At 41.7% G+C, this 14,116-nt stretch overlaps 1 protein-coding gene across 1 annotated transcript in view; it reads right to left on the minus strand.

Moving 5' to 3' along the window:
- The window catches only part of FAT4 (FAT atypical cadherin 4), a 340,538-nt gene that overhangs the window by 164,061 nt on the left and 162,361 nt on the right, over window positions 1-14,116 (minus strand). Inside the window, exons 3-4 of the mRNA XM_085641543.1 lie at window positions 10,650-10,911; window positions 7,545-7,895 (exon numbers count right to left, since the gene is read on the minus strand). Coding sequence (XP_085497669.1) covers window positions 7,545-7,895; window positions 10,650-10,911 — 613 coding nt within the window. The remainder of the gene's footprint in view (window positions 1-7,544; window positions 7,896-10,649; window positions 10,912-14,116) is intronic.

The raw sequence follows: 14,116 nt of genomic DNA on the forward strand, positions 1-14,116 counted from the left end.
GTTGTGTATCTTGGATTGTATCATGTCAACCACATTTCAAACAAGAGGTAATTCGGCTGTCACGCCTCAACAATAGTTGGGGGCCACCAGTTAAAGCACTACAATCAAGATGATAATATGCACCAGCCATGGCTGGTGCAGGTACGAGAGGAGGGGCGGGGCAGGGCGTGGAGGGGTGAAGTTGACAGATGATGACTAGGGAAAATAAAATGGAAAAAAAAGAAAAACACTTATCTTGTGCTAGCCACATCGCCGACTATGCAATGACGCGAGCGCAAGGTAAGTGTTTTTCTTTTTCTACATTTTATTTTGCCTCGTCGTCGTCTGTTCACTTTACCCCCCTGCCCACCACACCACTATTACCTGCACCAACCACGACTGTTATGAACTCTCGAATAAATCTACTGTAAATTCTCACCGCAAAGGCAATTGACACAACCAAATCCAGTGACATAACTGTATGAGACTTTAAAATATGTGCGCACAGCTAAGAAAATGTACTGAGAAGTTTGAAATCACAACATTGCCATCATGTTGTAAGCTCTGGTGGAACATGAAACTCAGTTCAGGTTTCAATGTATAAGTTGTCTTCCACTGCAACTCTTGGCAGAACCGTCTCTTCAGTGTGCTCCACACTCAATGTGCATATGAAAGATATGCGGGCATATTCAGATTGTTTCAGTGCACTTTAATGGTGTTCACATTTACACCTCCCTAAGCTTCGCAACCTAATTTAGTGCTGCAGGGGAACGTTGTTTAGCTGTCTGTTCACATTTAACAACTGGGGCCGTATTACAAAGAGTGCTTGTGCGTCCCCTTCTATAATACCGATAGCGCTGGTGCACTTACAGTGTCAGCGCTACCTTCAGAGGGTGTTCCCTCATTTGCATAGGGGCACTTAAAGTGCCAGCGCTACTTTCAGAGGGTGTTCCCTCATTTGCATAGGGGCATGCCCTATGCAAATAAGGGAATTCCTTTGACTATGCACCCGCGCCATATTACAGACGCTGGCGCAGAGTCAAAGAAGCCCTCAGGAGGTGCACTGACAGTGTGACAGTGCACCTCCTGAGAGCAGCCCTCTGCAGGGGGTAAATGGGGTCCCATGGACCCCCCAAGACATCACCTTGCAGGCGGACCGGCAAGGGGATCTCTATTACCCTGTAAAAGTGAAGGCAGGTGCCGCCTGCACTGTGAAAACACAGAGCATCTGCTCTGTGTTTTCACATGAATGTGCTGCCCCTAGGACTGTGTGAGTTTGCGGCTGCCCTGGGGGCAGCGCATACATAATAAGAGGGTGCATTGTAATTGTTTGCGCCCGGCGCACCATTTAAAGGGTGTGCCGGGCGCAAACAATCACAATGCATAATTCGGCCCCTGGTGCACATCTATTCCTGCACCCCTGGCTAGTTTTGGTGGCGCTCTGGGGAACTGCGATGCACAGATTAGGAACCACTTTTAGGTAAATTTAGGAAGAACAGTTTAACTCATGCTCCACGTGGCGTACGGGGGTGCACACTGAAAACATACAACATATGTGTCCCTTTGTGCTCATTGCACCTTCTTCTCTGCACAGGGGACATGAGAAATTTAAGAGCACGGAAGAAGTCACCTTATTTTGTGACTAAGGAATATGCCTATTTTCGTACTGGTCCCAGCCCCTTGCTTGCCCCCATGGCGCATATGTTGTCCATAGATCTTAGTGTGTTTGGCATGAGTTATACACATGCAGAGTATTTTGACCATGCTCAAGGATATATTGTGAACAAAATGCGCGGTTTTTAATATTTGAGTGCCTTGCCAATCAGAGACTGAAATACATTAGAGTGATATTTCCACAGTATACTAAACATACTCAAATAGAGATAGACTTTTTTGATACAGCCTGAAAGGACCTGAGAAAAAGAAAAGTATGTTTGCGGGTCTCGTAGAGCATTTTCAAGGTCTCACGTTGTTGTTCTTAAAATAAATTAAATGATGTTGCTCATAACCAAAACTATTGTTACGCAGATGGCGGGTCTTTATCAGATACAAAGATGTCTGATGACACTGCGCACCATTGTGCAAAGTGTAAAGTATTCAATCACTACCACAGAATATCTCAAGAGCAACCACAGTCATCTATGGGGTGAAGGCCACAAACCCACCAGACTGCCCTGTATGCGAATAACTTCATTGAAAAAACAATTTCCTCTTTTGAGCTTCAGCTCGCAGAAACAAGCAGAACGTTATCATCAAACCTCTCCCAACAATAACAATAGAAGCTGAGTGTTTGAGGTCAGGCACAGGAAACCTCCAAGATAAGAGCCCTCCAGACTGAAATAATACACATGTATGGGATGTAGTGTGCAAAACACAGGGATCAGATTAGGCGACGTTTCTCTTTCAATGAAACCTCGGCTTCCGATCCCAAATAGCCTCCACTTGCCAACAAGTTTCTTTTTGATGTAGGCAGCCTCAACATTTACATTATTGAGCGATGTACTTTCAGAGAAAGCCGAATGAATCATGATCAACAGTGTTAATTTCAAGTATCTTAAAATATATATCATAGATTTTGGACATAGTCACCTAAAAATTTGCAACGGACAAATACAATTACAATTTTTTTACTACATAGATATGAACCTCTTAGTTCTAACGCGTGCTGAGCACCCTTCTCATTCATGAGGGCTGCAAACAACACGGTTGTTGGTGTTTCCTACTTGAAGGTTTTTATCCCATTCCATTGGCTTGGTTTCATCTGCTTTCCACATAGATGGACTAGGCCTGTCAGACATTTTCTCAACACATCTCATTAGTTTAACCAGTGTCACTGCTTGAGCAAGATTAATGGCGTAAGAAATCTGTTTTTTATCTGCAAGTCATCAACACTATGCTTGCCATGAAATGTCCCACCAAGTTGGCTCTGTTGTATTTTGCACAATAAAGTACAAGTGTTGTGCACCTGGGAAGAATCTTGTCAGTAAAGTGCCTGCAATTCGGATTAGCACTTTCAGCAGTGCGTGGACCCAGAAATGCATTCTACAATGAGTAATTTTGTGCTTCACATCATTTGCCAACACGATTCTCACCTGGATATCCCAATTTGCACACGGGCAAGTAGGACATGTGCAATTAGCACAAGGGCAGGTACAGACCAAATTGGAATCCCATTTTGGGAGCAACAGGAACTTAGTACAAAAACAGAATTATCCGACAGTTGGAATCAAGTCTTTAGATGTAGTTTGCATCCCAAACAAGATTGTAAGTCAAACACAAATTGCACCCAACAAGGATAGTTCCTCCTGAAATTTGCAGCAGATAAAACCTGTCTCATAGTGTGGAAGCAAGTAGTGCACATGCACTAGTTCAGTCCATGGAAATGTGGAGTTAATGGGCTATTGGCATGTTATTTCCCATTCTAATGCATTGAAATCGGAATCGAGTGCAAACTACAGACCAGCTTATTAGCGGAGCCTAGGCTAACGTAAATTAGCAATGGTGCAATTTGCACCTAGTTTGTGCAGGTCTGCTGTAATCAGGCCTTTTGCTAGAAACTGTCTCCAGACATTGTCAATCCATTGAATTTCCACTGATTTATTACGGTTTTGCACATCTATATTTGACAGACCATAGGTTCAGAAATATCAGATTAGTAGTGAACTTTTTTCATTTAATTTGCATTCTTGAATGCAAATTCAGTAGTTCAGCCCACAAATAACTGACTGAGTTCTTCTGAGAGAACAGTCTGCTCTGGAAGCATAAGTGTAGATTGGTACAACACATGCTCAGAGGGGCTGGATACATGTCAGATTAATGGGTTGACCACCCTTTGACATCAATGCTTATTTACATACAGTGTGTGTAAATGTATCTGGATGTCCAGAAATTATTAAATGGCTCCAGTCCTCGTGGACCTACATTAGACAACTTTGCATTAGGATATATCCATGTCTTGCTGTGGAAAATTCAGGGATGCACAAGCGTCAGGGATGATCTAGCGTTTCACGATGGCACAAGCATGCTGCCACTACAGGAGATGGGATAAACCCCTAGGCCCAAATGACGTTTAGAACTTCCAAGTGGCCATTTTGAAAAATGTTGCCCATTAGAAAATAAGTGAATACGTTCATTAATAAGCCTGCAGTCCAACGTAATTTTAGCTCTACGCTCGAAAACAAAGAAATATCTTGTGACAAAGTTACAAAATGTAGGCGAGACAAAACTTAGATTGATGTGCTCGGTGGTAATTTGCCAAAACACTTTTTGTGGGGCCCCACACACACTCCTTTGAAAGGAACCCACTCGACGCTTTTGGAAGCTGTCTGGGCCTATACATATTTCCTGGCAAAGAGTGGCTAATTTTTGACCAACAACTGTGTCGCTCCCTACTGGGCCACATACGTCCTCCAGTTGTCCAGAGCAAGTTGCGTCATGCATGCTCAGCGTGAGGGCCTTCTGAGAATGGAAGTTTAATATGTACCAAATGAAGTATGCCTTGAGCGGACTCTGGCAGCTCATAGGGTTCCGCTGCTTACACAACTCTTGAGCGGCGCCTTCAGCGGATGCCTGCTTCTCAACGGGAAGCAGTCCTATAGGGCCATCAACTCAGTAACCATCTGAGGCGATTCCATGTTGCAAACAGAGTCAGGGTATCAGATTTAAGTTGCATATTACACATGATGATAATACATAGCCAGGAATTAGGAAAGTGGCGAGCACTGCTGTAGGGGTATCAAGTTTTCATGCTCAGTTGCTCGCCATGCGTTTCCAGATGTTTGCGGCACATTTCACTCGCTCGAATGGCCCAGTTACTTTACAATGAATTATTTATACACGATCCAGTGATCAGTTACACATCCCGCTCCCGGGGATAGACTGAGTGATAAATTGTGATGTATAAATGAGATGTAGTTTGACAGATATGACAGGAAAGATATGGTGTTTAAACCTGGGCTTCTTGCTCGGCAGCAAAGTGCATTAACTACCGAGCAATTAAAGTGACAAATGGAAGCCAATTTAAAGCGCACAAGTATAAAAAAACATATTTTAGTCCTTGAAAAAATCTGCCATCCGCACATTGGAAGCTTTAGTTCGGAGACAACGTTGATGTGTGTGTCGGCAGGACCCATAACCGCAGCCTGAAGCCCTACACTGTGCGCCAGTACCAAAAAAATGTGCAAATAATTCAGCAAAACCTGCACAACTGCCATTAATTAGGGATGTTTGAAGGGCCGTTAAGTGCAAGCAGACAGCATAAGGCTGACGGGAAAATCTGTGACAGGATAGACTCATGCAACATGTCTCACTCTGTGTCACTCAAACATGATAATACGGAATGTGCGGCAGGATGTGAAACCCCTGCGCCCACGAGGAAGCGCAGAAGCTGCAACAGCCTTTCCCTGTCAGATTTCAGTCCCTGCGCTCAATAAAGCTTGCAGGCCTCACTCAAACGTCGGGAGGCTGCCACACGCAGACAAAGCTCCCAGGCCAAATATTTAAGGATTCAAGTTTATATAGGCTAAAGGAAATGTAAACGATAAGGATAGTTATACAACTTATCAACACTTTTCGAGCAAATTGAAGCATGTGCTTTCTTGGGCTGGATGCACACTACTTAATATTCCGATCACTCACTGAGCAGTGATAATCTGGATCTAATATTTTGTTTAAACAAATCAGATGAAAAAATATATCGCTTTTTCTATGCTCAATTTGCCAAAAATGAAACTTAACAAAGTAAAATATGCAATTGCAAATAGATTTCAATCTAGAACGGCGCCCTTTGCCATCATCCGTGTGATTTGTTTTTGTTTGCTTTAGCGGCATGGAAGGTATAGCACATACGTTAAAAGGTCCAGGTATGGATTTTTCATTCTTCGTAAATCATGAAAAAAACACTAGAAGCTCGGGAAACAAAGAAGCTTTTGGAAGTTGGGTGGATAGTAAAGAACTGGATCAAAGGAGAGAGGCAACGCTTGAGGCGTAAATTAGCCACCATTCCAAGTTGGCTTAAATACCCAGTTCTTGATCTCATATATTTTGTGTGGTTTATTCATGTCTTATCTGGGATCTTCTGCCTGCATTCACTGAATAGCCTTTATTCCATGCGTCTGTTATCTTTCACATTCCTTTCCAAACTTCCAATCTTTTACTAGAGCTGACATTAAGTTGTCAATCTAGGGTGCACATCTAAAGCCACGTCCAGAGTGTCCCTGGAAAACTGCCTTTTAATCAGCCATTTGCATTCTAGAGCTGGTGTCCCAACACACTTGCCTCATCAATTTGTTACTCTGTCTCTGCTTGCCAGTTCCTTAACGCTGTGAATGAATGTATTGGTTTGCATGATGTCAAAAACAACAAAAATCTAGGCCACCTGCTTCAATGGAAGTAGTAATTTGCAACACAGAATCATTATTCTCCACCTGTCATTCCCTCAAGCCATTGGTCAGCTCTGGACTCACAATCATAGCTGGGAAGAAGTCAAGAAGCAGTCCTCCAGCTCCCACCACACATGTCCTTTGAGATAAGGACGTTTTTCTGATCCTGTGTTACAGAACACAAGCATCTTGCTATAGACTTTCCCTTCTCAGAACTGACTGTAGATACAGGTACCCCAGTGGTAATTCTGAATCTACAACAAGACAGCCTAAGGTAAGTGATGGTGTGAATGTCAACCAATTCTGCTGTGCTTGAGGAAATTAAAAGAAAAGTTGCTGGGATCAGTCATTGTATGGTGATGGACGGTGGAAGAAAAACAGTGTGGACTTGTCATTTTTAATCGCCCATCGCTGTGCCTCCATAACCTCTGACATGAAGCAGGAATGATGAGGTACAATTCTTGAGCTGGGTCAGAGGTTCTTATTGACCATACAATGAAAATAAATCAAGGTGGCACAATTTGAGGGTGGCTGTTGTGTCTACCTCTTTATCGTGGTACAGTAAGGAGGCCTGTACCATATAAATGCATAATTTACCAGTCTAGTTTGTTTTCCTAATATGTTTAGCCACTCAGGCAAGCCTACACCTCAATCCCTACCACAAAATTCCAGTAGATTACATCTGATTTTATCAAATTTTGCACAAATGGAGGACAATTTATAAGAGTACAAAGTTATAGGAGGGTTCCAAATAGCATGTTACGTGGGAACCCCGTATGGAACATCCTATGTGAAAAGTAAAAATAAATGCAAAATTAATCTGCTCAGTTAAGCAACCTGACACAACTAGCACCAGAGCAGAAAACATTGTTCTGGAATAAATATAGAAGCAAATATGTGTGATGGGATAGAATGGACTACGTTTGACCCCTTCTCCTCATTTACGTATCTTAGAAGAAAGAAGTTCTCATGAATTATGTTCATCATGAAGGATTCTCGTCGGTACCCTAACAATTCCAGTAGGAACGATGCCTCATAATCCGTATTACTATTTGTTTAACTAATGTTTTGGTCCGTCTCATAAGTTTAAAATGTCATCCACACCGTATTCAGGCATCAAGATAAAACATACAATTGTGAATAACAAAGCACAATGATAAAAGTTAAAGTTATAAATACACTCACCATCATCAGCATCGGTGACATTAAAAATGAGAATGGTTGATCCCAAAGGAAGATTCTCCATCAAGGATGTGCTGTACGACGACATGGCAAAGATTGGAGCATTGTCATTGACGTCGAGGATGTTAAAATAAACTTTGACAGACGTGGCCTGCCCTCCTCCATCTTCAGCACGAACAGTGAGTATATAATACTGCTGAACCTCGTAATCCAGAAGCCGGGTCACATTGAACACTCCTGTCACTGGGTTCAGGAAGAACATGCCATCTTCATCATCTTCACTCACAGCATATGTAATTTCACCATTGACGCCTGAATCATCATCAGTGGCCAAGATGGCGGCTACTATAGAACCTGAGGTGCAGAGAGAAAAAACACAGTCAGAAAAATGGGTGGCATTTCCCAAATTAAAAAAATAAATTTGGAGGTTGTGCTTGAGCTCAAGCAAAACATCTGATAACCATTTTCTAGATGGCAGTGAAGGATCTAAAAATAAGAAGTCATTTTGATACTTGAAAGACATGCCCAGAGATCAAAGTACATATGTATAACTGTGAGCGATAAACACTAGAGGCCTCCTTTGGGCTTGTGCATACTTGTTTTTATTTCTTTTTTTCTTTGTTCTCACAACACTAATGGCTCAATAGCATGCTGCTGTAAAACGCATTCTAGATCAAAATGAACAGCAACATTGACTTAGAAACAATCATTCTACTTGCAACACATTTCACGTTAATCCCTGTCCACCATGGAAAGGAATTTCCAGTTTTACCGGTTTGTTCTTGCTGGTTATACACTTTTTCCCCACCATGAGGTCGTGGCAAACAGTCAAAATGCTTCTTGATTTAGGGGAACATTCTCACAATAAATAATTAATACATTTCACATTTCAGTTAAATATATCTAGCATTAATTAAATCTAAGCTGGAATGTGACTGTCACCAATCATTTAAACCGTGGCATTAAATGTGCCCTCTATTGCAATGGAATGTCTTTAGCCTTAAGAGGTAGTGATGTTGCAGCCGAATGCATAATATTATGAGTGATGTCCACAAATGGGCATTGTTTTACATGAATAGTTATGGTCCAATATCAAGTTCTGAGACAGTGTCTATATTTATAGTAAATTGAAATATAAAACATGTTCTCGATAGTTATCTCATTATTGTTTGCAGTGTGTGGAATTTTTTGTCTAAACTTGCACTACGTTGGAAGAACGCGCAAATGCCTATCCGATATTCTGTTCTGTGTTGCTTACACCTAAACAGAACAGAATCTAGGTTTGTCAACACTTTGTGGACCATGGATACCAAACAAGTCTTTGATGCATGGTGTGGTCTAGTGTTTCTTGTTGTTACATAAGCTTGATATAGCGCTGCGACTCGCTCCCAAGGGGGCATCTTGGTGCTTGGATGGCAGACCAGTTAGGAAGCAACCATTAAAAGAGCCAAGTCTTGAGATGTCTTTTAAAACCTGAAAGCTTGGTGCATGTCCAACGGGATGGAATACTTTCTGAGACTAGTGCATCGCCAGCTTCATGAATCTGAGGTTGTTGTTCCTCTGTACTGTTTATTTTGGAGACGAGGTCTGGATAGAAAACCTGGGCATCTCATTGCTCTAATATGCATATAACACACAATTCAACGAACAATTATTTTCAGTATGGTGTCAAATACACTCAAAACAGCCCTAATAAAGGGAGTGCATTTCACACCCCATCAGTTAAGGCTAACTTCAACAGGCAGACGGCTGTTGAAGAGATATTTAACATCATTTCCCACAAAGAGAACTCTAGGTTGCTTTAACATATAGCCACAAGCCATACTGTTGATAGACTAGATGATAACGCCAAGGAGGAGGGTGACATCCGTGAGGGAGGACTGAAAATTGGAAAGGGAAAGGTGACAAACTATTTGCAAACAACACCTAAAGTCCGACCTGTTACTGTACCTTAGCAAGCCTGGGGCAATTTTATAATTACAATGCACTGCCCCGGTCTGCACCATGGCAAAACCCTAATTATGTGCCCTTGGAGAAGACCGGAACACGTCCGGCGTATCACAGCGAAGTCAATGTGTTGTTCCCAGTGCAGGTGCGAATCTGCACCTGCACTGGAACAACGTATTAGTGAAAGTTGGACTGGCTGTTTAAAGCTACTGATCTGCCTTTTACTGAGGCAGCTGACCTGACCTATGGGATAAAAGGGGGGTGGGGACCCCCACAGGCAGCTGCAGTCCATGAATGTTTTTGCATGCTGGGAGCGAAGTGCCTGTGGTTCCTGTGTCCTCCTCAGTAAGGGCATTCTCGGAGGGTGCACTGACTGTGCACCAACTCTATGGGGCGCACAGTCAGTGTGACTCCCAATGGCTTATTTGTCTTTGCATCTGCATCTATAAAATAGCCTGGGTGCAAAGCAAAGTCTTCCCTGATATGCATGGGACCATGCCCCTGTACAAATGAGAGATCACTCCCTTGCGATCACACATATAGCATGAGTGCAAACTGTCCATGGAAGCATCTGCGGACCTTTCTGTAAAACCAAAGAGCCTTGGAGCACAGAGAGTGGATGCACAGACCACTTGGGACAATTCCCATAATACATCCCCAGACCTTCGTTCAGAAGCGGTTTGAATGATCACCACAGCACAGTGCCCAGAATGTTATTTGATCAAGAGCTGACCTGCATTGGCACAGAAGCAGTGGCACTGATGCATCTCTTTAAAGAGACCGTGGATGACATTTAATGATAGTGCCCCACACCAATGACTTCAAACTTCTTTGCAGTATCCTTCGATGCTGCTTCTCACAATTCTTCCCTGAATGAGGTAAACATGGCTTTGAAAACCGTAGAGGTCGTTTATGTTGAAAAGAAACTAAATACCTATTGATCATTGTAAAGTTCTAAAATGTAGGACTGGGCAGTTTGAAAATGCTCCTCTATGTAACCAAATGACATTACTTCAAAACAGCCCCCTCAAAACAATAAACGTTTGAGAAATGTGATTCAGGCCCCAGAAGACATATTGCTACGGGCCTTGCCATCTAATACATCTTGGAAACAGTGACCCAAAATGATAACATAAAAGCAATTCTGGAGCTACCTCTTACCTGGAATAGTATCCTCTGGGACGTCGAATGAATAGACTGCTCTGGAGAATTTGGGAATGTGATCGTTGACATCGCTGATGGTGATGTTTATCCTCATGTCGGAGGACTGTAGGCCGTCGTCCGCCCGGACCAGCAGCGAGTACTTGGATCTCCGCTCTCTGTCCAGTCTCTTAGTGGCTATCAGATCGCCTGACTCTGGGTCAATGCGGAAACTCTCATCTGCACCGCTTATAATGGTGTAAGTGACAAGCGCATTGGCACCCTACATAAAAACAAAACGATAAGCATTTATTAAACCTTAGATAAGTCAACTGTGCAACAGGAACATTCCGAATTGAGCACCTCCTGTAAACATTTTCAGCCCTTCCTTTCAAACTTCGCATATATTCCGTGTCCTCAGGCTAACCATGATTTTATTGACCAGACACAATTCGAATCGTGTTGAAGTGCTGGCTGGTTTTAATTGCCAATAAAATAAAAATATAGAAGCAAAACTAAACACAAAGAAACAAAGAAAAGATTTTGCTGACTGTGCACGTAACAATGAAAGAAATACTCATTCATTTCAGGATCCATATAAATCAAAGTTTACTTTATAGGGTGTAAGTAATGAAGAAAGCTTGCATTGTTTGTGCCCTCTGTTCAGGACATGAAATACTAGACTGTGACAGAATAAACTGTTCCATAAGGTATGGGATGGTCGTAAAAAGATTTGGAAATTTCGGTCTTTATTTAAAAATCATAAATCATGTCTTAAATTTAGCCTTCCGTGTTTCTTTAAGCTGACTCTCCGGTCCTGAAATGATACTCAAGAGCTAGGCCGTGCAAGTACTTACAGTGTGGGGGATGTTCATCTGTTAAGTGGATGTTGACATCTACCCCCTCTTTCAATAACACCAGCGGGAGACATCAATAGGCTGATAATAGCCATGTGACAAAGCCGACACCCCACCAGAACCTCTCTTGTATCCTCCTTTCACCCCTTTCTTTCCTGCTTCCTTCTTTCTATCATCCTTTGCCTAATTTCCCAGCAAGTCAATGTAGAGGGGATTAGCTAAACAGATATTTCAAAGTGCATGTAATCACTGCAATACAAACTGCGTTTGGCTAACCTCGTAACAGAAATGCTAATGTATCTGTTTATAAAAAAAAAATCCTTTGAAATCAAAAAAATAGGCTGATAATGGGCCTACTGGTAAGGCTTCAAACTGACAGCACCGATGAATAGTTGTCCAGCTTTTGTCTTCCCATTTTGCTCTTGCAACACCGGTTAAAGTTTTGTAGAATTGATGCAACTCACTAGCCACTGACTTCGCTCATTTGATCGCATTTTAAGTAAATATTGCAATTTGTGCAGAAGCAAAGACCACATCCTACTTCCTGAAGTCCAAAAGAGATATCGAAAGGAGCCCCACAAAGGAAGTAAGAGTCCAGAGGGCCCACGGGAAAACAAAAGCAATGAGAACTGAGAAGGAAAACCTGATGAGAGGTGATAGTGTTGAGCAGTTAGTGGAGGAGTGTGAGAGATGTTAAAGCAAGGAGATATAAAAACGAATTGAGTACACGAAAGAAGAGACAGAAGGAGAATGGGAAAGAAACCACTCACATCTGAATATTACAAAATACACTACAACCTTTTGTGTATTTGAAGGACCAATGAAAAATCAATTTTCTTAGATGTAGTAGTAGCTTTGACTTTTAAATTCATAACAAAAACCATCCATATATTAAACAATATATTCAACTTTGGTCGCTACATAATCCAATATAAATGTACAGATTGCAAGTAAATGCATTATCTATTCTTACTGATAATTCCCTCTTATTCGAAACTTTTCTGCGTGCATCAGTGTGGGTTGCTGAATGAGAGAAGGCCTTTGAGGCCACTATTTATCATGTAAATAAGTAGCAAGTGTAGGTAATGGAGAGCCTATGATTGTCCTCATATTCTCCTACAATCATCACCTCTTACCCACTTAAATTCCTGACATATTATAAATCAGCGATAGGAAGAAGGATTTTGATATATGTATGTGTTTTTCCTCTTACTAGAAATGATGTCAAAGAAACGCTACATATGATGATATTCTTTAGAAAAATAAACCAATCCTTCGGAGAGTTATTCCGTAGAAAGATTCTACAAAGGCCTGCAAAAACAACCCTTTTAATGTAAATTGATGCTGTAGAGGAATCCCAGAAATAATATTTATTTACATACGTTTATATCTATATATATATTTTAAAAATATACATTCATCCTTCGTGTTCTTGCTAAATCCACATTAAAAGAAAATCCAGGAAGAGCAAATAACAAAGTACTGAAAAGCAAATGCCCCTCAAGTGTGACTGAATTTTAATACAGGATTATATGTTTTCTTCCCTCCCGAAAAGGCTGAGTTTAATCGCCCAGAAGCAGCGTTCAGACCACACTGCAGTGCTATAAACAAAGGGCATGATTTAGGGGTTGGTGCCCTCCTTAAACTGTGAACTGAACATACATAAACTCCAGCACTGCATGTGGTAAATATTTTACAGCGCAGCGCACCCCGCTTCCATTACTCACACTCTTCCAGTATTCCGATGGCTTTTTAATGCCACTCAGGGACTATAAACTGTTTTTTAAAATACACAGGCAACTTTTCAAGCTGGAAAGAAAAATGATTGTTTGGCAACCTACAGCTGAGTTCCACATGTGTGGACATATGTGGAGAAGTCCAGTCGATGGCACGGCCAGCCCGTAGATCCCATTTAGGGCCAAATTTACCAGCACCCTTATTGGGATCATGAATTATTCGCCTCAATGACACCCTGCAGTTATTGGTTAGCGTTGACTGGCACCAGACTCGTGCTGACAAATAGAGCAGATTTCAGATTTGCATAACATGGCGTGGGGCAAAACATGCAATTAGTGTGCTAACACACCTTCTTTGGTGTCACAAATTGTAGGTGTGCAATTAGCACAGCAAATCCGCACCCAAGTTGCAATGACCCCACCTTAGAGAATTATGAAGCACCAAACAGGCCAGACACATGAAGATGAAATCTCTGTTTGGTTGTGTCTGTTGCGTATTCCTTTTCCAACATGCCTCTACTCTCTTGGCATTTGATAGGATGGTGAGTGAGCGATCGAGAGATTAAAACTTCCATCACTGTCGGTAATCAATGCCAGTGATACTATTTATTCATATATTTATGACCAAAACTTTTAAATAAAAAACTAAGCAGTGAAAAGCACGTGCAACAAGAGATGTATTATACAGTGTAGAAATGTAAATGGATTTAAATGGTCAGTAACAATTTTACAGTCCTTTAAAGCATTATAATCCTGAATTCAACACAGGAAATTCTAAAGCATTAATACAGGTAACCTATTACAATACAATGTGAGGAGAAAAGAGTTTCCACAAAATACTTTTTAGAGATATAAGATGTTTAGCCAGTAACGGTGCCACCAGCATTTGAAGGGG

This window comes from Triturus cristatus, chromosome 2_2, assembly GCF_964204655.1.
Source record: "Triturus cristatus chromosome 2_2, aTriCri1.1, whole genome shotgun sequence".
Taxonomy (NCBI): Eukaryota; Metazoa; Chordata; class Amphibia; order Caudata; family Salamandridae; genus Triturus; species Triturus cristatus.